Source organism: Microcebus murinus, chromosome 2 (assembly GCF_040939455.1).
Source record: "Microcebus murinus isolate Inina chromosome 2, M.murinus_Inina_mat1.0, whole genome shotgun sequence".
Taxonomy (NCBI): domain Eukaryota; kingdom Metazoa; phylum Chordata; class Mammalia; order Primates; family Cheirogaleidae; genus Microcebus; species Microcebus murinus.
This window is the reverse complement of record NC_134105.1, coordinates 116,172,655-116,196,426: the sequence shown is the minus strand read 5'-3', so window position 1 is coordinate 116,196,426 and position 23,772 is coordinate 116,172,655. Positions and strand designations below refer to the sequence as shown.

The window sequence follows — 23,772 nt, the reverse complement described above, 5'->3', positions numbered from 1 at the left end:
GACGTCCGCCGCTGGGGTAGGGCGGTGGGCGCTGAGGGCGGAGGCGGCGGCGAGCCCAGAACGGCCTGGCCCTGACTGGAGAAGGCGCCACCCACGGTTACAGGTGCCCGCGCTGGGGCAGTCCCTGAACCTCACTCCAGTTGGCGGAGAAGAAGGAAGGGGCCGGGCCTGGTCCCCGCCCCTCGCGCCCCGGATGGATGTGTCCGGCCCGGTGTCCCGGCGGGCGGCGGCGGCGGCGGCCACCATGCTCCTGCGCACCGCTCGGGTCCCTCGCGAGTGCTGGTTCTTGCCCACCGCGCTGCTCTGCGCCTACGGCTTCTTCGCCAGCCTCAGGCCGTCCGAGCCCTTCCTGACCCCCTACCTGCTGGGGCCCGACAAGAACCTGACCGAGAGAGAGGTACGCGTGGAAGGCCGGCGGCGGGCTGGCGGGGGCGGCCGGCGGGGGCTGGAGTGTGTGGGGAGGGCGTAGCAGCTGAGGAAGGGGTGAGTGAGGGCAGCGCTCGGGCTGCGAGAGCCATTCTGGGCAGAGATTTTTGATTTTTTCCAGTTGGAGGACGGCTTCGTGCTCTTTGCGGTATTAATTCATAGTTTCCTGTTTTGGGGGGTTTATAGGGCGCGTCTTCGGCGAAGGGCTTGGAACGCGGGTCCGGGGGCCCCCGTGCACCTGTGCTTCAGGCAATATGCTGATGATGCTGTCATGTGGCTTAGCCTGTCTCTGCCCAGACTGGCCCAGCAATTCCTGCTGGGAGGAGGGGGTAGTATTTTGGTAGAGAAGTCAAAACAGCAAGCCGTACTTTGAACATGGTAGAGGTTTAGTAGTAGTCGTTGGCTGAAAGTAGGCAGCCACTATTTTCTCAAAGGATCTTTCCTCTGTGTTTCCCCTACTTTGTTTACCTTTGACAGGATGACTCAGTCAAGTAAGGACAGTACAGGACAACAAGAATCCATCATCTTAATTTGTCTTGATTTTTAATTGGGTGAGGTTGTGCCCAAGGATATTCTGCTCCTCTCCTTAAGCCCCATCTCCTGGGATAAAGGCAAATGGTATCACATAATTGGCACTTAATTATAGTTTAAATTGTGAATTGTTGCTTCAGAGATGTTAGTTTTGCCTCTCAACTACGTAGTGAGATCTTTGAATGTTCTGTACTCTCTGGGATGTTCAGGGTAATTGAGAGCACATAGTCCATGATCAAGAACTTGCTGATTGATTTTTCCCTAGATGAAGACTTGTAAGTAAAGTACTTCAGAAAGGCATAGTGTTCTTAAGAAATGTGTTTAACTCTTAAAGTGCACGTTCAAAACCAGCAGGTTCTTATTGCGGAAGACATTATATAAACTGAAAAAAATTAAACCCGAAGTGCTACCACAAGGCCAAAATAAACCTCTTCCTTGAACACAGCAAAGGGTAAAAGCTGAGGTCTGGTCTTCTTTTCTCTACAATCAGCTGAGTGGGCACTTGTTAGCTTCTCTTTTGTTCCTATGCTTTTTCCTTCCACCCTGCCTCTCTGCCCCAGTTGCTGTAAAATACTCCTCCCATTTGAACCTTTCTCTTCCTCTAGTGGTTAGTAGTCAGTCACCTCTTCTGAGTAGCAACTGCATAACAGGTCAGAGCAAGAGGTGGCACTAACAGTCATTTGCACATCTGCAGGTTTGTTGCATAGTCCAGTTTGTTGTTGCAGTACTCCTTCATTTTCAAGGGCACTTGAGAGGGAATTGAGAGTCATTATTGAATTCTGATTTGGGGGTTTCATTTCAGTGTCTGACATTGTTTCACCCCCTAGGAAGCATCATTGACTTTTACCTATCCTCCGATCATCTGTTTTTCAGTCTTATGGATCACTACGCAAGAGACTAACAGTTATTCATTATCTGTTTGAATTTTAATACTGGTTTAAAACAATAATAAAGTGGAAAGGGCCACCTCTTGTGAACAGAATGGTTTTACAAAAAGAAAATTACTGCACTGAAAAGAGAATGTATGATTCTGGAGACCCATAACAACCACTGAATCTGAGGTGTGGGCACTGAGGTACAAATGATACTGCTCGTGAACAGCTGACAAAGATTCACGTGAACTGCCATGTGATCTGCACAGTTTGTGCACCTTGTTGGACAGTGAAACTCATGTAGAAACAAAAATGCTCCCAGTGTGGGTATTTGAAAGCTGATCTGCTTTGTCACGTACCCTGGGTGGAGGGTTGCTGTGTGGTGTGCTATCATGATCATGTGCCTTGTCTTATCAGAGAAAGCTTTCTAGGGTGAGTGGAATACGTCCAGGGGGCATAAATATAAAGCAGGGGTGCCTGGCCTAGTAAATATTTGCAGATTGTGTAACAAAAACATAAGCATACTTCAGTTGTTGCAAATTAGATGAGGAGGAGGGCAGGGTTTGAAGAGAAATCTAGTGTTCTGGGGAAGGAATGTCTTTTCCGAGGACCTTGGAAACATGGTTGATTCTATTGTTGTCCACAGTATGGCTCTGCTCACCCTGTGAAGAAGCCTAGATTTTTTTAAATAAATAAAATAAATAGAACAATTTTTTAATTTTTATAAGTGCTTGCTTTCAGCACCGGACAGTTAAATAAAAAATGTTACATGGTTTTTAAAGCAAATGCCAAGTCACATTCAGTGACATGTGTATTGAAGTTTTTATTTCCTCCAGAAGTCTTCAGAAGGGCCAAGTTGGATTAAATAGAGATATTGTTAACTAAGTCTAAAGACAAAAGGAGAGGGGAAAAAAGAATTTCCTCTCTCTGTCTCCTCTCAAAGGATTTTTTTCCCTTAGATTTTAGGAAAAGCATTAATTTAAAAATAGATATCACTTTTTAAGTAGGTTAAAATTTGACTGTATGCTGATAGTTGAAAGCCAGACTTTAAATAAAATAGAGTTCTTTATCTTTAAAAACTTTTTTTTCCTTCTATTGTATCATGTGGTTTGACAGACATTTACTACCTTTCTGTGGGTTTTTTTTGTTTGTTTGTTTTAAACATTCCATGTACTTTGCCTGTTATCAGAGCCTTAAAAATTTGACTCTTACTGTTACAGCAAGTGTAACAGTGGGTGGGTCCTGAGGACAAACCGAGTGGCACAGGGAGAGTTGAGAATCACTTTATTGGCCGGTAGGCTCAGAGTGGTCTTGCCACCAAATTCTGAGCCCCGTCTACCTGACTTTTCCCACTTTTATTAAGTTGGGGTGGTCCAAGGAGTGTATCAGCTGTAGGTTAGTTGATGTGTCACATAATAGATTAGTATTATGCTGATGGGCCAGGTAATAGATTAGTTGATGGGCCAGGCATTAGGTTAGTATTATGCTGATTCATCTTCTGTGGAGGTGGATGTTTCTAGTGGCTGATGCCAAGTAATAGATGGGAGTTTCCCTTATCTTTACCTCCTTGACAGCCTTTATCTTCTACTACATCTCTTCTATCCCTTGCCACCTTCCACATACTCCTGCTCCATCCATACTAATCTTATAGTCATAAGTCTCTCATAGCCACAGTCTCTCATCTTATGGCCTGTACTCAAAAGACATGATCTCTACTTAGAATAATCTTCCCATAAATATCTATTGATCTTTCTGTTTAACTTTCTCATTCTTTAAGGTTCAAAGAAGCGACTCCATATTTCCTGTTTCCATATAAAATACTGTATGTGTATATGTACATTCCTCACTAGGTTCAGAACTCCAGGAGAGCTGAAGCTTCATTTTATTCTTTTTTGTCATCTCTACACAGATTGAAAACAATATTATGCAAATAAGAATTTATTAAGTAGTTTAATTGAAACTTGATTCTAAATTAAAGTCTAAATCTAAATTAGAGCTTAAAACTGAACGTCTGTTTTCCTTTGACTTTTTGTATTCAAGAAAGCACAAACAAGTTCTGATCCAAAGAGTTGTGAAAGGCACCTTTTTTTACAATAAAATTAATTCCCTTTGCTCACATGGCAGATTTTTACCTGAGGTGAGAAGTTAGGGTATGGACAATTAGTAAAGTGTTCATAATTGGTGCATTTTTGCCTATAGGAAGTTTCCCTTTGAGATTAGAAGTATCTATCAAAAAGGCATTTTCTGGTGCAATGACTTCCACTTGGGGCACTGAAAGAAAAAAGGATCTCCTATGGAGAGACCCAGTAGCTAAACTCTGGAGACTGTGATGTTTATCTCTTCGTGAATGCCCTATAAAGCACCTCAGTGCAGATAAACAAGCTACTGCAGGCATTAGAATTAAACTTGACAGGTGATGATCAATAACAATATTCTGATTTAAGAAACTGGGCATGTTAGTGTTATAGATTCCTAATATCTGGGTTCAGATCTTTCTACTGCCAATCCCAGCTGTCAGAATGTGGGACAATTTACCCTTTCTCTGAGGCCAAGTTTCCTTGGTTGTAAAATACAGATGATTGGGGTTGTTGTTTGGATTAAATGGGGGTAATTTAGATAAAGTGCGTAGCATGGTATGCAGCATATCACTTGAGGTTTGTTATTATGATGTTAATAGTGTGAAAGGTACATTTATCTTGGGTTTATGCTCTTGTACAAGAAAATGCAAATGCAAGTTACTTATTTAGTATAGGTTGAAGAGAACTCATCTCCTCCCCCCTGCCAACTTATAATTTTATTTTTAGTTGTCACTGGCAATGACATTGGCTGGCAGTGTTACTTTCCTTCAACTTCATTGTTTAAATTGTGGTTTTATATTAGGAGTAGAATTAGACTCATGAGTATAGATACTTTAAATTGATAATTAACAGGATGGGACTTATACAATGAAAACTTGGTAGTTAATTGTTTGGAGGCAACCATTATTGAAAGTTACTTAACATGTTTAAGTGCAGGCAGTATTATTGGAGTGAAGAAAGAGGTCAACCAAAATCCTAAAACAAAAGATGTGATACTGAAGGGAGCAATAGAGGACATTTCCAAATGAAAGTTGTGATGGCTAGTAGCTTTGTGATACTGCTTTAGGAAAACATGATGGGGAAAATGTTAAGGTGATGCTGGGTCAAACAGAGGAGATAGTTTCAAACTTTCAAAAACTGAAGGAGAGTATCTGTGAAAGTATAGGCTAAAAAGAAATTGGAAGTTGTTAATTTGAACACAACTGTGAAAAGTTGTAGGGAAGCCTTCATTCTTCACCACTTTTATCTCAAGATTATTCTTTCCTGTTTTGTTTTTTTGCTGAGAGGCCTCTTATGCAGCCAATGACACTTTGTTCCTCATTTACTAAAATCTCCACACTTTTGAATAAGAATCATTTCTACAGTTCTTGATTATTCCTTCAAGCACATGTCCAAGTGCAACAGAATTTCCTGATCAAATGGATGCTGCTGATTTACAAACATAAATTAGACCAAAATTCATGAAAGTAAGTCTATTAAACAAATCATTTTTGATATATGCCCAGTTAGAAATCAAGTCTGGAATGTATTTCAGAAAATGAGGATTATGTTTTGCTTTTATAGTTGTACTTCGCACTGGCAAGAGATTTTATAATGTTGTTTATTTTATTGTTCCTCTAAAACCTCAGAAAAATTAGGTCTTATTACACTTGGGTAAACTGAGATATCCATGAGAATTAAAAAGAAAGTTATCCCTGGTCTCAGAATGTCTAGGATTAGATTGCTCCATCACAAAGTATTCAGCCTCTTACCAAGACTACCTTCCAAAAAGCACTTAAAAACTGAGGCTACTGTTAAAAGGAAGGAAAAATCTCCTACAGTGATTGTTACTAGAAGAATGGGGATGATAGTCCAATTAATTTAGTTAATTCATATTGCCCTAAGATGTTTGTGTTTTAGCTTGGGCCCTCTAGTCTTCAGAAATTTACATGTATTCTTTCGTTAATTTTTCCAACTAACAAACATATGATGTAGATTTTACCCCTCTTTTACTGATAATGGAGATTAAGGCTAAGGGGAACTAAGGAATCTTGCCTGTAATCACACAGCAAGTGAAGGAACTGAAATTTCTGCTGGGATCTTTTTTATTTACAGCTTATAATAAAGATTATTCATATTGTATCCCAATTTTAAAATATACACTAAAAAGAAAACAACAAAAACTTCTGTTTTTTTCATATTACAAACAAGCAAAAATAAGCACATAAAAGGTGCCTATAATCCTACCATCCAGACATAGCTGTTCTGTCAAGACTTTAGAACATATTTACTGTCTTTACTTAATTCTGTCCCAAAAGAAATGAAACTTAAAATCGGAGAAATCTAATCAAATAGTAGGATCAAGGCTTCCTATCCTGTGACTAGAAGTAAGAATTGACAATGATTCAATTTCCAAAACATTTATTGAGCCCAGTATCTTGTTTGGCTATTAGATTATACAGATGAATGTGGGGTCCACCTTTAAAGAATGGTTCTCAAACCTGGCTCATATTAAAGTCTCATGGGAGGTTTTAAAAATATATCTGTGGTTGGGCAACCAAAATGTTTAAAGCTTCTTAGGAGACATGCAGCCGTGGTTAAGAACCAGTGTTTTAAGTTAATTGGGGAAACTGACAGACACAAAGCAGTATAAGAGAGCTTTGAATGTGGTGATACAAATACTTTCAGCTTCAGCAAAGTTTTTCTGGATAGGGAAAGTCTAGGCCTTGATGAATGGAAAGGATTTTGTTAGGAAAAAGATGATGGAGTGGGGATAGGAAAGGATATTCCAAATGATAATCTGAACTGTTATTGTCAGGTTTCTTTGGTTAATAAGGATGAGGTATTGGTAGATTGTATATAAGAATAAATTCTTTATGAATATTCTAGATCTTTTGATCACTAATGGGTTTTTATTCTCTTTCTACCAGGTCTTCAATGAAATTTATCCAGTATGGACTTATTCTTACCTGGTGCTGCTGTTTCCTGTGTTCCTTGCCACAGACTACCTCCGTTACAAACCTGTTGTTCTGCTGCAGGGACTCAGCCTTATTGTTACATGGTTCATGCTGCTCTATGCCCAGGGACTCCTGGCCATTCAGTTCTTGGAATTCTTCTACGGCATCGCCACAGCCACTGAAATTGCCTATTACTCGTACATCTATAGTGTGGTAGACCTGGAAAGGTACCAGAAAGTCACAAGTTACTGTCGAAGTGCCACTTTGGTGGGCTTCACAGTGGGCTCTGTCTTAGGTCAAATCCTCGTCTCAGTGGCAGGCTGGTCCCTGTTCAGCCTGAATGTCATCTCTCTTACCTGTGTTTCTGTGGCTTTTGCTGTGGCATGGTTTTTGCCGATGCCGCAGAAGAGCCTCTTCTTTCACCATGTTTCTTCCACCTGCCATGGAGTGAATGGCATCAAGGTACAAAATGGTGGCATTGTTACTGACACCCCAGCTTCTAACCACCTTCCTGGGTGGGAGGACATTGAATCAAAAATCCCTCTAAATATGGAGGAACCTCCCGTGGAGGAACCGGTAAGCTCAGCCTTAAATATCTTGTAGTTGCTACTATGGGGGCTGGACCAGTGGTGAAAAAACAGAAAGGAAACTCCCTCCTGCTAGATCTTGTATTCATTTAGATTTTTGTTTTATCCTGAATTGATTCATTTGTTCATTCATTCATTAATTCAAGATAGGGTTTATATATGTTAAGGATTTATTTATTTTCCCTTGGAGTGCATGACCTCCAAAGTCAGACTGATAACATTATATTGTTCATGTCAGAGATGTCGTCTTATCTTTCTATCCCCAGTGCTTGGTGTGTAAAGAAAACATTCAGAAATTTTTTTCTGATAAAGTATTATTATAGCATCTAGTTCTAATTTCTGAATTGAAACCTAAAGTATTTAAAGATAGTAGTTTATTTTCCTCTTCTCTGCTATAAGGGATTATCTGTTATTTATTTTTCAAATGACAATTTGCTGAAGTGGGGGAGTAATGAATAGTACAGAAGAAGAGAATCACAAAAAAACAATTTAAAATGATATTGGAATAAATATTAAAAGTTTGATATGAAGCTATATCTTGGAAGAAAGAGGAATGACATGAAAATAACTCATCCATCCATTTTGTCTAGCTTTGAAGATGAAATTTCCTTGCCCACTCACCCATATTTTTTATAAAGTATTTTTTTTCTTTCTATCAGATTATAAGCTGTGTGAGGCAAGGTTCATTCCAACCACACTGTAGTCTTAGTTTTCCTGAGAAATGTTTGGAAATAAGCGTATTAACATTCCAGCTTTGCAAATGGGCTCTGTCAGACATAAAACTGAACTCCATAAGCTTCGTAGGCTGCATGAGAATAAAGAACCACCATAAATAGAGTCTTTGGCTGTCAACCTGAAGTGAACCCAGTTCTTTCAACATGGCATCTAATGCTTTCATTGCAAATTACTCTCTTTTGCCTACCTCTGTTTTTCACCTCTGGTTACTAGTTGAAATATAAGCTATCATCCCAAAGAGTCTGGGTTACCTTCTTAGCCTGGGTGACACTCATCATGAAACTCACCTTGATTACCAGGGCACCTATGGGCAGCTTTGGTAAGAAAGACTATGGGATTAAATAGAAACGAAATGCTGATTCCTTCATAGTTTCTTAGGTGACACTGGAGAGTCATCAAAGGGTTGATGAAGTATAATCATTTGATCTCATGTAGCAGGAAAAAAAGAACTCCTTTTTAAAATCTGTTTCAAATCTGTTACAGTGGCTTTAGCTAAAATTAATACATGTATATACAGTATGTTTATAAATACATATTTTAAATATTAACATATTGATCATAGTTCTAAAGATAAACCAGTATTTCAAACTTTTTTAATATGAATAAGAAACATAGTAAGAAATGCATTTTACATAGCAACTGGTACATACATAAGCATTTTATATATAACAGAAACTAAAATTTTACAATACAATATTCTGATACATTTCATTCTATTTATTTTTTATAATACAGGTCACTGTCTTCTAAATCAATTTATTACCCACTCATGAGTTGTGACCTGTAGTTTAAAAAACTCTGCCCTAGACCAACTTGAAATTTATTATTTACAGATATGCAAAGTATCAGTATTTTAAAAGCTGAAGAATTATAAAATTTAGAGTTAGAAGTGATTCTAACCATAGGTCATAGAACAGTCAGAACATCTTAGAGTTAAAAGGGATTAGATCTCATCAACTCTTTTATTTTAGAGGTAAGAATTGGGATCAGATATTAGCAATTTAGGCAGAATTACACAGATACATTCTTAAACATAATTTAGACCATATGTGCAATTCATTTTTCTCTATACTTTGCAACATAAATTTCTTTCACCAAGGTAACAACATTGTCAGGATCATAATGTTGGCTACAGTGTGGTCAAAATTAGGATTCAAGTCAGTTCTGTGATATCCTTGGCTCCGCTGCTGATACCAAAGCAAGCGGGAAGTGCTGCTTGGCAGCTGTAGTGACTGGCCTTTAAAGTGCTGCTGTTTTTCTTTGGCAAGGTTAAAGGAAAGTCAGATTGTGTATACTGGGGATCACAGACAATTTTAAGTTGACAAAACCAATAATTAAGCCATAAGTCATAATTGTGGTAATATTGAAAGGTGAGTAGGTAGGTAGGTGGGTGGTTTTCATCTTGATTTTTTGTTTGTTTGTTTGTTTTTTTAGAAAGAGAAAATAAAGTAGGAGTCCAAATGATAGGCTGGTCTGTAAGCTACCTTAGAGTATTTGTGACTTCTTTTCAAAGACAGCCTATTGCTTTAGGCCAAAGGCTGACATTGCAGTAAGAGCCACCAAAGCCTATAATTTTCTTTCTCAAAAAGAACTGGACTCATTATGTACTTGGCGTACAGCTAAACCTGATTTATTGTGAGTTCTTCGTCTATTAGAAATGACTCAGGGTGCAGTGGGTGCATGCTTGTAATTCCAGCTATCAGGAGGCTGAGGCAGGAGGATCCATTGAGTGCAGGAGTTCAAGATCAGCTTGGGCAAAATAGTGAGACCCTGTTTCAAAAAAAAAAATGCATATTAAACCACTTCTTTAGCACAGGGCTCAAGATGTAAATTATACCTAATAAATGATTCTCTTAATATGGCCGTGCTTTTTTCTGCAGATTGACATCTTTTACAATTAGTAGTTTTGTGTGTATGCATGTCTGAGTTCTATAAATAATTATACCAGCAAAATTAGTGCTTCCACTTTTGTATTTAATAATGTCATTTCTAGCAGCAGGGTATAGTGGATTTTGAAAAAGAGAAGTAAATCCAAACCCCATTCCTTCTTGAGCAGGTTACTTAATTCTGTGAGACTTAGTTTCCTTATTATACATATGTCTACCTTATAGGGTTATTGTGAGTATTAAGACAATATAAAGCTTTCAGATTAATAAACATAGTAGGTACTCAATAAATGATAATTGCTGTTATTACTGTTATCATTAGACATAAATAATAAACAACAGCCTTGTATCTTTACTATAGTCATTTATTTGTGAGGTTGTAAATAGAATAATCTTTCCTTTTCTCTTTGAATTAATTATCCCTGGTCTTCATCATCATTGTTATCACACCTCCCATTTATTTTGACTTGGTTCTATTGTGCTAAGCACCTTAGATTCATTATAATATTTAATTCTTATTAAAACACTATGAGATAGGTATTTCCCCGTTTTACAGATGAGTAAACTGAAGCTTATTTAACTTGTTCAAATGCACGCGGGAAGCGGCACAGTCAAAATTTCCAACTCAAAACCACGACAATAGAGACTCCCCTTCCTTGATAGAAGGAAGTAATTGTTTAAGCTTTTAAAAAATTATTTAATATAAAATAGCATTAAAACCCTTTCTTCAAATGAAATCCGAAACTAGATGCCTATTGTGATAAACAAGTAAAAATTGAGCTTTTCTGGTTGAAACAGGAATGTAGAGTGGGTCTAAGACTCTTACCCACTTGCACCTATTCTTCTTCCTATGTGAAACTCTAAAAGCTCCTTGGGACACAGTGACACTCACTTATTTAGATAGAGCCTGCATGCCAACTACAAACAGCTCAGAGTTTTCATGTAATGGAAATAAATCTGAGAGACATAATTTAACAAGAAATGTAAAAGGTAATATTTCAAATGCTTCTTTAGAAAGTAGACTTCATATGAACTTAGCATTTGAAGTCTAGAGAGCAGCATAGAAGAAAGCCAGCAGTTTACAGTCAGAGGTGCTGATTTTTATAAATAGCAGCTGCCTTATTTATTCTTTTAGAATGACCAGATAATCCATTGACAAGTTCTTAATTTTTGTGTGGCAGATTTCATTATTACACATATCTATCTTAAATCACTAAGTTTATTAAACTGGGTGTGATTTATGTCTATCATGACTTTGACTATGTAGTAACAATAACATTAATTACTTTATAGTAAATACATGCATTATCTAGTTTAACTCTTAATAGCCCTATGTGGATAGGTATTAATCATTTCCATTTTCCAGATGAGGAAACTAAGAATTTCTTAATATATAGGCATCAATTTATGGTAGAGTTTCTATTAGACATTTGTCAATTCTTTTAGTAGTTTCATTCTTCCAGGAATATACTTTTTATTTCGTATAACTCTTCCAATATCCTTAACAATTACTGACAATGAATCTGTCAGTTAAAAGGATGGGAGGTTGCCACTGATGGACTTTTAATTGAATAGTGATTGAATAGGGTTATTAGTCTGTTGCTTATTCCTAATATGGCTTGCCACTGTGTGGGAGATGTACAATGTTGTCTCTTACTGGCTGAAGTCTGCAATCTCTTTTCATTTTTCTGCCTTCATTTGGTAAACTGCATCCTTTGCTGAGTTGATTACATACAGCTGTGCTGATGCTTTCGAGCATTTAAAGCAAAAATTGTATGAGAACATATTTTTCCCCAGAGGGGATAAATAGAATTGTTAATAACGTTATGATTTATTTAGTTAGTTATTAAATAAGCAGTTGGTTTCCGCAAGGAAAACGAAAAAAGCCCATTAGATAGAAAATTGAATCTGTACAGTTGCTTTTTATACTATATCTTTCATGATGTTTGAACTTTGTTGCCTTTTGCTGTGTAGGAACCAAAGCCAGACCGTCTCCTTGTGTTGAGGGTACTATGGAATGATTTCTTGATGTGCTATTCCTCTCGCCCTCTGCTCTGCTGGTCTGTGTGGTGGGCCCTCTCCACCTGTGGCTATTTTCAAGTCGTGAACTACACACAGGGCCTATGGGAGAAAGTGATGCCTTCTCGAGATGCTGCTATCTATAATGGCGGTGTAGAGGCCGTTTCAACCTTACTGGGTAAGCAGTGCAGGATGGTAGAGGGTGGTGGGAGGGGAGATTCCTCTGGTATTTAAGCTAACTATAATCAGATTTATTCTCTTTTTCCAAATTTGAAATAGCCCCAAAGAATGACTTACTTATTTTGAGTTCTAATTTTGTAATTCAGCAGGACAACTTAGAAGTACTCAGGTAGTGAAGGACTGTGATTAACACGCTTGAATTCTTTATGTGCTTTGGGGAAACCTAATATAATAATTCCAAAATTGTTTTCTTTGCTTATCCTAGTGTCCATTATCTTTATTTACTGGTTGGTTTTGTCACTTGATGTGAAATTTTGCATAGCAACAAGCAATAGATTATCACAATAATAGCTAATATCTGTTGAGTTTTAATATGTGCTAGGTGCTATTCTTAGGACTTTATATTAACTCAGCCCTCATAAAATTCCTGAAATAGGTATGATTATTATCCCCATTTTATAATGGAAACTTGGGAAAAGTAGATTAGTAACTTGCTCAAGGTCATATATAGATGGTAAGTACTAAAAACGAGATGTGAACTCAGGCAGAGTAGCCTCAGAGCCTGTACCCTTGACCATCATGTTCCATTGTCCATTTCTAATTCATTGACCTACGTTATAAGGTTGTTGGAAGGTTTTATTAATATATGACTTCTGTAAACACTTACTAATTGGGCCTGGCACTCAGAAAATATTCCATGTATTTTAGCTATCATTATCATTGTCATTGTTTTTTTTTTGAGATAGAGTCTCGCTTTGTCGCCCAGGCTAGAGTGAGTGCCGTGGCGTCAGCCTAGCTCACAGCAACTTCAAACTCCTGGGTTCAAGCAATCTTGCTGCCTCAGTCTCCCGAATAGCTGGGACTACAGGCATGCGCCACCATGCCAGGCTAATTTTTTCTGTGTATACTGGTTGGCCAATTAATTTCTTTTTTTTTTTATTTATAGTAGAGACACGGTCTTGCTCTTGCTCAGGCTGGTTTCGAACTCCTGACCTGGAGCAATCCACCCGCCTCGGCCTCCCAGAGTGCTAGGATCACAGACGTGAGCCACTGTGTCCGGCCATCATTGTCATTGTTTTACCAAAAGGTAGAGAAGCTCTTTTGCCATGTTCTAGACTGCTCCTTGTTTTGAAGGAGAGATGACTCAGCCTGCCATGTTGCCAGACTAGAATCAGTGGTTCTTTTTTACTCTAGCCTCTGCTTCAGCTGCAGTAGTGTTTTCCTTAGCAGTATTCCTGGGTCTGTGTCCTCTTTTTCCATTTCATTGTTACGTGCCCTGATTCAGTCCTTCATATCCTAGTACCTCCATTTTATTTATTCCATCAAGTCCAAAATTCTCTGCCTAAGTTTCAAAGCCCTCCATAATCTTGAGCTACCCTATTTATAAGTTTGAGAATCTTAAAATTTAATAACCTAAGCAAAATCTTTAATTTATTGAAGTAGTATTTGTTTAGCAAAATAACTAGATTACTTTTCTTTTTGTTTTGTAGGTGCTGTTGCCGTGTTTGTGGTTGGTTATATTAAAATACCCTGGTCAACTTGGGGAGAGATGACATTATCTCTCTGTTCTCTCTTGATTGCTGCTGCAGTATATATCATGGACACAGTGGATAACATTTGGGTGTGCTATGCATCGTATGTTGTCTTCAGAATCATCTACATGTTACTCATCACAATAGCAACGTATGTATTTTGGCTCAAAGAAGCATTAGGAAAAATTGTAACAGAATAAATTTTTTGGTTTCTTTACAAACCAAGAAATTAAATTTTCTAATTTTAAGAGGCAAATGGGAGAAGGCATTGAATTATATGTACGTTATCAGTTTTTTCCTCAAGGAAGCATTTAGGCAAGATTTATTTATTCCCTTGTTTGTATGTTCCTACTGTTTTCAGATGTTTGCATTGAGATTTATATCATTTAGCAGCAAAATGTTCTTCACTTGTTTGTGAAGGAAATTGATAGTAGAAAGAAGGAACTACTCTTCACATTTGAAGTAAAAATGTAACTACCCAAGCAGTAATTCTTGTCTATTCATTCTTCTTTTATTTTTTTTAAGTTTTCAAATTGCTGCAAACCTCAGCATGGAACGCTATGCCCTAGTGTTTGGTGTAAATACCTTCATTGCCCTGGCATTGCAGACTCTGCTCACTCTAATTGTGGTAGATGCCAGTGGCCTTGGCTTAAAAATTACCACTCAGGTAAGATCTCTCTTTTGACACTAAAGGTAGTATGACTTGATCAGGGTGAAAGAAGTGGAGTATGAATGAAAACAAATTCAAGCAGTAAGGACAGATATAAAGTAAAAGTATTCCCTCCCTCCTTTGGTCACTACCCTTCCCTTCATCCTTAGTTCTTTTCTGCCTGGACAATATTAGGATCATCATCTTTTTGATGAGATCATCATCTTTTTGATGAGAGCATTCCTGAGTGTAACTAACCAGGCTGGTGGGGCTATTTCAGCTGAGATTCCTTCCAGGCCAAGCCCTGTGCTTTCTCATCCACTATTTCCCTCCATTCTTAATTCTATTCCTGGAATACTATATCCCATGTTTGAGAAGCCCAGCTTCATCTCACAGCTAAGTCTCCTCCCTTTTTTATTTAAAACACCCCTAACCTAAATACCAAGGTAATGACTTGCTGTTGAGGAATCTCATTATGATTTGTAACATATGACCTATTGAGAAAGCACCTGCACAAACACCCAAAGACAATGTGAAATAATAATAATAGGTAATGTGCATTGAGTGCCTTCTGTGTGCCAAGTACTTTATATAGAATTTTCAGGGTTATTGTCAGGACTAAACATCAAGAAAATGAGTCTGAGAGAAGTTAAATGACTTGTATAAGGTCACACAATCCACAACAGTGTGGTAGACCTAGGATTTAAACTGACATCTAACCCCAAAGCTTCCTTTGGGGTAGAAAGTAGGAGAGAAACTAAGTGCCTGACATCCTCCCTTTGATAAGGAAGAGACCCCAGGACTATTAGAGTTGAAGGACATATGGCTGGCATTCGAAATGGAAAGTTGGATTTAAACATGTGGAATAATAGGATTTTGTGGGCTGTGCTAAAACCCTAACTGCCATGATTAATTAACAGACTTTCTATAGAAATGTAGCTAAGTTTGAAAGAAGCTGGCTCTGAGATTTAAGGCCACACTCTTATTGTACCTTTGAATCAGGTTTATAAGTATTTAGAATATTAAGAAGAGGATAATGATATTAATAAATCGTATAGTCACGTTAAAAAATTGGCTTAGGAAATACCCTATAAAAAGTGGTCTTGTAATGGAATATGGTTGACCACCTACTGCCCTCTTATGGGGAAGAATAGAAGTTCTTGATCTTCAGAACTTGGTCTGTTGTAATCACATTAACCACAATAAAAACAATAGTGTTAACAATAAGCATTTACATGCATGATCTCATTGACTCCTCCCAACAACCCTGTAAAGTAGGAGCTATTATGAATTCCATTTTGTTAATCAAGTCAGAGCTCAGAGATTAAGTATCTAGGTCAGGATCACTGGCTCATAAGGGATGAAGTCAGGATGCACACTCAGGCAGTCAAACTTCAGTACCAACATGCTGTGCTGCTTGTTTGTGTCTTCTGTGCCTAGCACACAGTGTAAGCACACAGGTTTTTTCAAATTTCATTGAGAAACTCTGAATATATCTTTAATCATAGAGTATGTTCACATATATGTAATAAAATAGCTCATCTTCCAATTGATAATTTTCTAAATTACTACTTTTCTCCATTTTAGTTCCTGATCTATGCCAGTTATTTTGCACTCATCGCTGTGGTTTTCCTGGCTAATGGTGTCGTCAGTATTATGAAGAAATACAGAAAGCAGGAGGATCCAGAATCAAGTTCTCAAGTAACTACTTCATAATACAGGGCTGAAGGGCTTCTTCTTGTAGCAAGAACTCTGCACAGTAGCTGCCTGGATGTATTTAATTTTTTTAAAGTATTTATGAATGTGCATTTCATGGCTTCAAAGCAGCCATTTGATTGTGTGTTCCTGGAGTAACATCATACTATTTGGAGGAGCCAGAAGTAAAGTTTATTTCATGGACTATTTATGAGAGCTAATTTAAGGATGACTTTTTTCCAACTTGATTTTAAAAACCAAGTAATCAAGAGCAATCAAGCAGAACATGGTGTTGTATACTTGATTAAGCAGCACATGATGTTGTATACTTGATTAGCAAGTGAGTTTGATGTTTTATAGGTCACGATGTATGTCTGTACCAGCTTAGCCAGATGCTTGGTCTGGTGGGACCAGGACTTCTTAGAGGAAATAAGACGTTACAAGTCATGATGAAAATATGTTCTAACAGCACCTGCCTCTATTCAACTTAATTCTTATTCCTGTTATTCATGTGCATTTGTGTTTCTACAGATGAAAGTTGTTCCTATCACTGGCAATATTTGCTCAGATTGTGTTCTGTCCTATAAGGAGTATGTGTCATTTCTAATTTTAAGTTATTTTTTAAAATTCATGGTATGAATGTTCTTGGTTTCCATCTTGACAATTATGTATTTATGTAGATTTTCTTCAGAAGTACATTTTTGCATTATTCATATGCTTCCCAGAGAAGCTCATTTAGTTAAAAGAAAAGGCAAGTTTTGAAGCCTGCTAATAATCTTAATGAAGAGATCTAATCAGAAAACTTAAGGTAGGTTTGCTTGTCTTTAATTCTTCAGTATGAAGGACTATTCCATGATGAAAGTTCATATATGGGCTAAAGATATGTTTAGCCTATTTTGTATTTGCATTCCCTTTTATTTCCAAAATAAAATGAACAAGTCTTTTTTTAATAACTTCATCCCTATTTATAGCTTTTATATTATTTTCCTGTCTTATCCAAGTAAAGATGTCAATAGGAGTTGGATTATTCCAAGGCCTTTTTCATAAACTGAGCCTCTTTTTAATTATTTCAATGGGACAGGAACTATGATAGATTTGATTCCTGTATTTTGTACCTTAAATCTGCCATTGTTCCTAAGGGTAGATCATCTTGGATATTTGTTTAAAATAAGAATTGCTAGTGATTACATTACCAAGTTACTTGAAAAACTACTATTCTGTATGCATTGATTCTGAAATCAAGCTACCAGGGGGCTGCTAGTATATGTGAGACATGAAAACTAATTAAAGCTGACTTTGTTGCCTTATCTTGAAAAGAATCTAGATAGGTGCTTTTAACTGTGATGTTAAATTTTTAGAATTATACAGCTAAACAGTGTTAAAAATAATAACAAGACTGCAAAATTGACTCAGTTGGTTTAAACAGGAATCCTAGAAGCAAATGGATGAGGATAAGAATGGGTCATTTTCCATTCATCTTCCTTTACAATTAAGGGAAAGGAAAGAACACTAGTTCAGGAAGGGAAAGGGAAGTGATGTCATAAAAGTAGCAACCTCCAATTGTATATTTTGTCTTTTTTTTTCCCTTTGCTTTGTTTTTCCTATGTAGGGGATTGTTTATTCAGAAACAAGCAGAAAATTGGTGTTTGAGGGATTTTATTTAATCTTTTTTTAAAAAATAAAATGGACTTTGCTACAAATTGTTCACCTTACCAAAGCAATATTTCCCTGGAATATAATTCAAAGTTGGCAGTACACACAGCATGAGCCTTTACTTATTTAAGACAAGAATATATTCACATTTTGGTGTGTGGCCATATTTGTAGAATGCTGAACCCAATGTGCAAGTTGTACTGTATGCAGTTTTGCAAAGAAGTGAAAATAATTTATTATACTTTTTATTTAATTCTGTATACATTATAAAATTATTTTTATTAAATAAATATATTTTCCCATTTTAATCAAAATTATTTTAAATTTATCTTGTATTTCAATAGAAGCTTTAAATCTTAATAATTTCTCCTAGGACAAATTTCATATTAAGTCTTCTCCTCATCATACCTGCCTAATTAACCTTTAATCATCCTGTTAATTCTTCCATTGCTTTGTGATCTTCACCTTTGACTCTCTCCCTTATTTCTGTTGTTTTCCCGATTTTTGTCTAGCACCACATTGCACTGATTATTTTTATTGGTCTTCATCTGGGCATCTCTCATATATCTTTTTAAAGTATTCTTCCCTTTAGAAACCAAAAGGACCCACACTCCCTTTGATAACTGAATTTTTAAAATAAGGGAAATTAAATCAAGAGCAGAAAGTATCATCTTGTTTTGAAACTTCATGATCTCTTTGTTCTACACCAAAATAATCTGATACCTAGGGAAGCATCTTCTTGCCGTAAGTTGAGACTCTTTTATTCATTAAATCCCAGAAACCAAATCAATCTTTTCTTACAGTATCTAAATGAGTAACATTTCTGTAATATCCCATTTCAAAACCTACTTAATTAAGGCATTGATTATCACCAAAGACTTGGAAAATTTTTATGTAAATAATTTTTTAAACAAAGTTTTATGTCCCTATAGTTACATGACGTGTTTTATTACCTTTCAGATTATAAGCCTTCTGAGCAGGGACCATGTCTTAGTTTTTCTTTTTGTTGCCATATGAATTCATATGAATTCTAGTGCCATATGAATCTTGAATTATATAAAGGGCATGTGATTTTTACAACATAGCCACCTGCCGATACAATAGCTAAATTACCATTTTTCAAAAGTACATCAACATAAAACATTAAAATTAACATGCCTATCAATGATCTCTAGACCAATGGACACTTCATTCAAGGCATTGTTGTGCTTGAAAGAAATAGATGATATCTATTTGTTTCACTTACGTCATATTCCCCATAATTAATGCCTTACATTTGTTTAGAGGTTATATTTCAGGAAGGGCATTTGTGAACATCATCTCTTTTGATTCTTTAAAAGAATGTCGTTGTAGTATAAATTCCTCTACTTTTTTCAATAATGCTTACAGAAAGGAGTTCAAAATGTTAGGTTTGCCACTCAAAGCTGTGATATATTAGGGAAGTCACTCTGTTGAGCCTCAGTTTCTTAGAAAATGGGATGATACCACCTCACAGGATTGTTGTGAAGAAATGAAAGAACATATGTTGAAAGCACATATGACATTGAAGGCACTGAGCAGAGGACTGAGAAATGAGCTCCCTTCCCCTTCTCCATTTACAATTGATTTTGTAGCTATCAATTTCAAAATTGTGCTTTCAAAAAAAACTTTTTGAATGTGTCAATGAAAATGATCACAGGCTTTTAAAATCTCCTATCCCTTATTATTAGTTCATATTTTGGAAAGCACTTCTGGGCATACAAAGATAAAAAAGTCATAGTGCCTCCCCTCAGGGAATTTAAAATGTGTAATTGAAAAAGATAAATAGAACAACATAGGTGCACAACTGCAATACAAGATAATGTGTCAAGTACAATAATAATTAAAAGGCTTGGGTCTGGACGGGAGCAAGGACCTTGGGAAAATGAGGAGTGACTTCTTGAAGGAGGTGGTATTTAGGTTAGCCATGCAGGATGGGTAGGATTTTAACAAATTTGGAAAGGAGAGCTCTATAGTGGAAAAAGGGCCATAAATGGAGGTATGAATGCCACAAAGTGTGTTGGTTGGGGGTGGTGAAAGTACACTTAGCTAGGAATATATTAATGACTAGAGTAGGGTGAGATACTGTCCAGAAAGACAGCTTGGGGTAATAAGTTTATTTATGGGGGATGGGATGGGAAGTAATGATAAAGCTTATCTTTAAGAAACTTAATTTGGCTAAAATTGCTAATAGAATTGCCATTGCAATTGTCGGTGTGGGTGAGGAAGGCTTTTATGACTTAAGGCAGTGGAAATAGAAACAAAGGACTGATTTGAGGTTGCTAAATTAATATTCTAGAATGTGTGCATGTATTTCAAAAGGTGGCTTATGAAATTTAAATAACCTGTTCAAGATCACACACCTGTGCAATAGAAAAGCCAGGATTCTGCTTCCCACCCTACTCAGAAAATTGCAGGTCACTTCGGCCCCTGTTTCCCTAGCAAGTCTGTAGGGTCTTAACCGCAGTGAGGAGAGGGGACAAAGACAGTGGACCTAGTTCATGAAACTGAGCTTGAGAGAGGAAGAATGCCAGGCAGGGCAAAAGCAACTGTCGGATGGATGTGCTGAGGGGCTGGGTAAGTGGCAGAGGAGTGAGGTGTCCCGGGGTGCAAGTTGTAGGGCTGGGGTGAGACAAACCTGCAAACCAGAAGCAAGTCCCCCGGCTCGCGGTAGCACGCGCCCCGCCCGCGCCGCGTGTGCGCATTGCAGGGTCGCTGCCGCACTGCTGCCACCCCTGGGTGAGCTGCGGCTGGCCGCTCCGCCCTGCCCGGCTTTCCACCGCACTTTTCCGGGAGCCCGTCTCAAGCGGGGCCAGCACCGAGGGGCTTTGGGCTTTGGGGAATGTGTTGATGAAGCCCAGGCTAAGTGCTGAAATCGACGGTGTTGTGAAACCGTTTTCTGGACCTACCGCCTCTGTACCTTTTTATCTCATTATTCATTTGTGTCTTTTATACTAAACTGGTAAGCATTTAAAAAGATAGAAATGTTAAAGTTAAAATCCAATGGATAATCTCTCAGAAATTTGCTGGTAGGAATGTAAATTGGCACAACTCCTTTGAATAAAATTTTGACACTATCCTTTAAAGTTGAAGATATGCATATCCTGCAACCAGCATTTCTACTTCTAGGTAGCTGCATTTTCTAATATGGTAGCCACAAGACACCACAAGCAGCAATTTCAGTCTTAACATAAAACACAAAGACACAAAAGAACTAAGACACAAAGGAATGTGCCATACAATTCCATTTATTCAAACAAATTAAGCTATATTGTTTCAAACCTACACCAAAACCCACACCTCCTCCAAAACCTACACCAAAACCCAGCATGAAGGGAAGCCCCAGTGGACGTCAGGTATTGGGAAGGGCGTCCGCTTCTGTCCCTGACATTTTAAATGTCTTCGGCAGTAGGTGTGGACCGCAACAAATCAACCACTGAAATTGTCTCTTATTACCCAACTGTCTTCCTTTAAAATAAGTGAATCAAAGGGGGCAACAACCCTTTCCAAAGGATAAGCTTACCCTCCCGAAAAGTCGTAGGAGGAGTCCCAGCCCCAAATGATGAAATGTTAAAAACTATTTGATACTTAAATATCTAAAAACCCCTAAATTTGCTCATCTGTTTGATGTATTTCAATCTTCCCCTACCTTCCCATGCCCCTCTTCTTTTTGTTTTTCTTCTAATCTCAAATTGCATGACGTGACCATTATTCCCCACAGGATGCCAAAAATGATGGAGGACCTACTTGTGATGTTCTGGGAGTGTTGACAAAAATGGACCTTGAGCTCTAGATCAGTGCTAATAGATGGAGTGCTTGGACAGAAACTGCTACCTGGAAATTCTTGCCTGTGTCTTATGCTTGACTAATTAAGAGGCCATAGTGGGAAATTATTCAACTTATTAATACAGCAGTTTAAATTTAGGTCTGTTTTTATCCCTAACTCTTGTAATTAACTCCTAGTTATAGTTTTTTGATCCTCTACACCCTACTCTGCTATTTTCGGTACATTTTGGGCTCCTTCCTTAGATATAAGCCATTTTATGCTTTACCCAAAGTCATAGCTCCATATGCATTTTAGTAAAAAGATATGGCTATGTCTAATGGAGAGAAGATTCCTGCTTTAAACCAAGGGATTTGGGATGGGAGCTAAGGTGGTCCCATGTGAGTAGAAACTCCATACTTTCTAGCAGAAGCAATATTTTAAAATTCATCTCTAGAGAAATACATTTATTTCCTTTCAAACCTCTGCACTGATAGAGTTATTCATAGCATAGAATAGGAAAGCACCAAGAAGGGGACACCTTAATCTTCAATAACTATCCTCCTAGGAAGTGACCTAAAATCCTATTTCATAATGTACATAAAATTTTACTAATTGAGTTTGTGTTTGGCAAATATTCTTCTTCCATAGTTATTTTAACATTATGTCATTGTTTTAAAGGCATGCATTCATAGTAGGAAAATAAAGCATAAGGAATAATTATTACTCTTAATATTTACCAACTTTAGTCCCATTTGGGTGATTTTTATCTTCCCACAAACCCCCAAGAAACCACAATAGGGCATAAGGTTAATAGGACACTTGGTGGCAGATCACTCTCAGATCAAATAAATATGTAAAATATTTACTATTAGAAATTAATAAGTTATTAAAAATTAAAGACATTACTTAACAATCACCAAAGATGTAAAGAAACAAGCAACCATATGTAAGAGTCAGCAGAAACAACAACAAATTAAGAGTCCTAATAATTTCGGACATAGGTACAGAGTATAAAATAAATATGTATAAAATTTTAGATATAGAAGATGAAATCATAAAAATGCGTTCCTGGGCTTCAGCACCAAAAAAATAAAAATAAACAAAAAATAAAAAGTATAAATCACAAAAATGAGCAAGTATCAAGAGACTAACAAAAATGACAAGATTGACTTGAAAAAGAAATAAAGAGCTATTTTAGAATTTAAAAATAGAAATGTTGAGGAGCTTCCAAATTGGTGAACATACTCATGTATGTGCCAGTAAAGTGGCCAACAGCAACTCCATGGGGACAGAAGCTCCTGTACTCATGACCTTTCTGGACCTACCCCCTTTGTACCTTTCTATCTCATTATTCATTTGTATCTTTTATACTAAACTGGTAAGCATTTAAAAAGATAGAAATGTTAAAGTTAAAATCCAATGGATAATCTCTCAGAAATTGTTGGTAGGAATGTAAATTGGCACAACTCCTTTGAAAAAAATTTTGACATTATCCTTTAAAGTTGAAGATATGCGTATCCTGTGACCAGCAGTTCCACTTCTAGATATATACCATAGAGCTGCATTTTCTAATATGGTAGCCACAAGAAACTACGAGCAACAGTGTCAATCTTAACATAAAACACAAAGACACAAAAGAACTAAGACACAAAGGAGTGTGCCATACAATTCCATTTATTCAAACAAATTAAGCTATATTGTTTAAAACTATACATAGGTGGTAAGGTATAAAACAAGTGATTATCATAAAAAGTCTAACAAGGCTTTACTATTAGAAAGATGAAAAGAGGTATGCTTAAGAAGGGGCACACACATTTCTGTGGTACTTGTGTTGGTGACTTGGAATATTATACTTGTCTTTTTGCTATATAATTCTTCATTATATTATGTATTACAATACATACTACTGTATATGTATTATATTATTTTTGCATTTTCATTAAATTTCACAATTAAAACTTTTTAAAAAAAACTCAATGGCTGGGTTAAACAGATTAAATATAGTTGAAGAGAAAATTAGTTAAGTGGAAAATAAAATTGAAGGAATTACCTAGGACAGTATGTCCTCACTTGACATCATGGGTAGGCTCTTGGAAACTGTTACTTTAAGTGAAACAAATACTGAATGCCAGCAAAACTTAACTCTTGTTTATAACAATTAGCCTATAGTAAAACTAGTTTTATTACACAGTACATTATTTTCAATTAC

General features: G+C 37.1%; 1 protein-coding gene across 1 annotated transcript; it reads left to right on the top strand.

Moving 5' to 3' along the window:
• Positions 1–38: 38 nt before the first annotated feature.
• Positions 39–23,535, top strand: SLC19A2 (solute carrier family 19 member 2). The gene is made up of 6 exons (XM_012783905.3): positions 39–397; positions 6,817–7,419; positions 12,026–12,248; positions 13,741–13,933; positions 14,308–14,449; positions 16,019–23,535. The coding sequence occupies exons 1-6, from the start codon at positions 194–196 to the stop codon at positions 16,145–16,147; spliced, it is 1,494 nt and encodes a 497-aa protein (XP_012639359.1). The 5' UTR covers positions 39–193; the 3' UTR covers positions 16,148–23,535.
• The last annotated feature ends 237 nt before the right edge of the window (positions 23,536–23,772 follow it).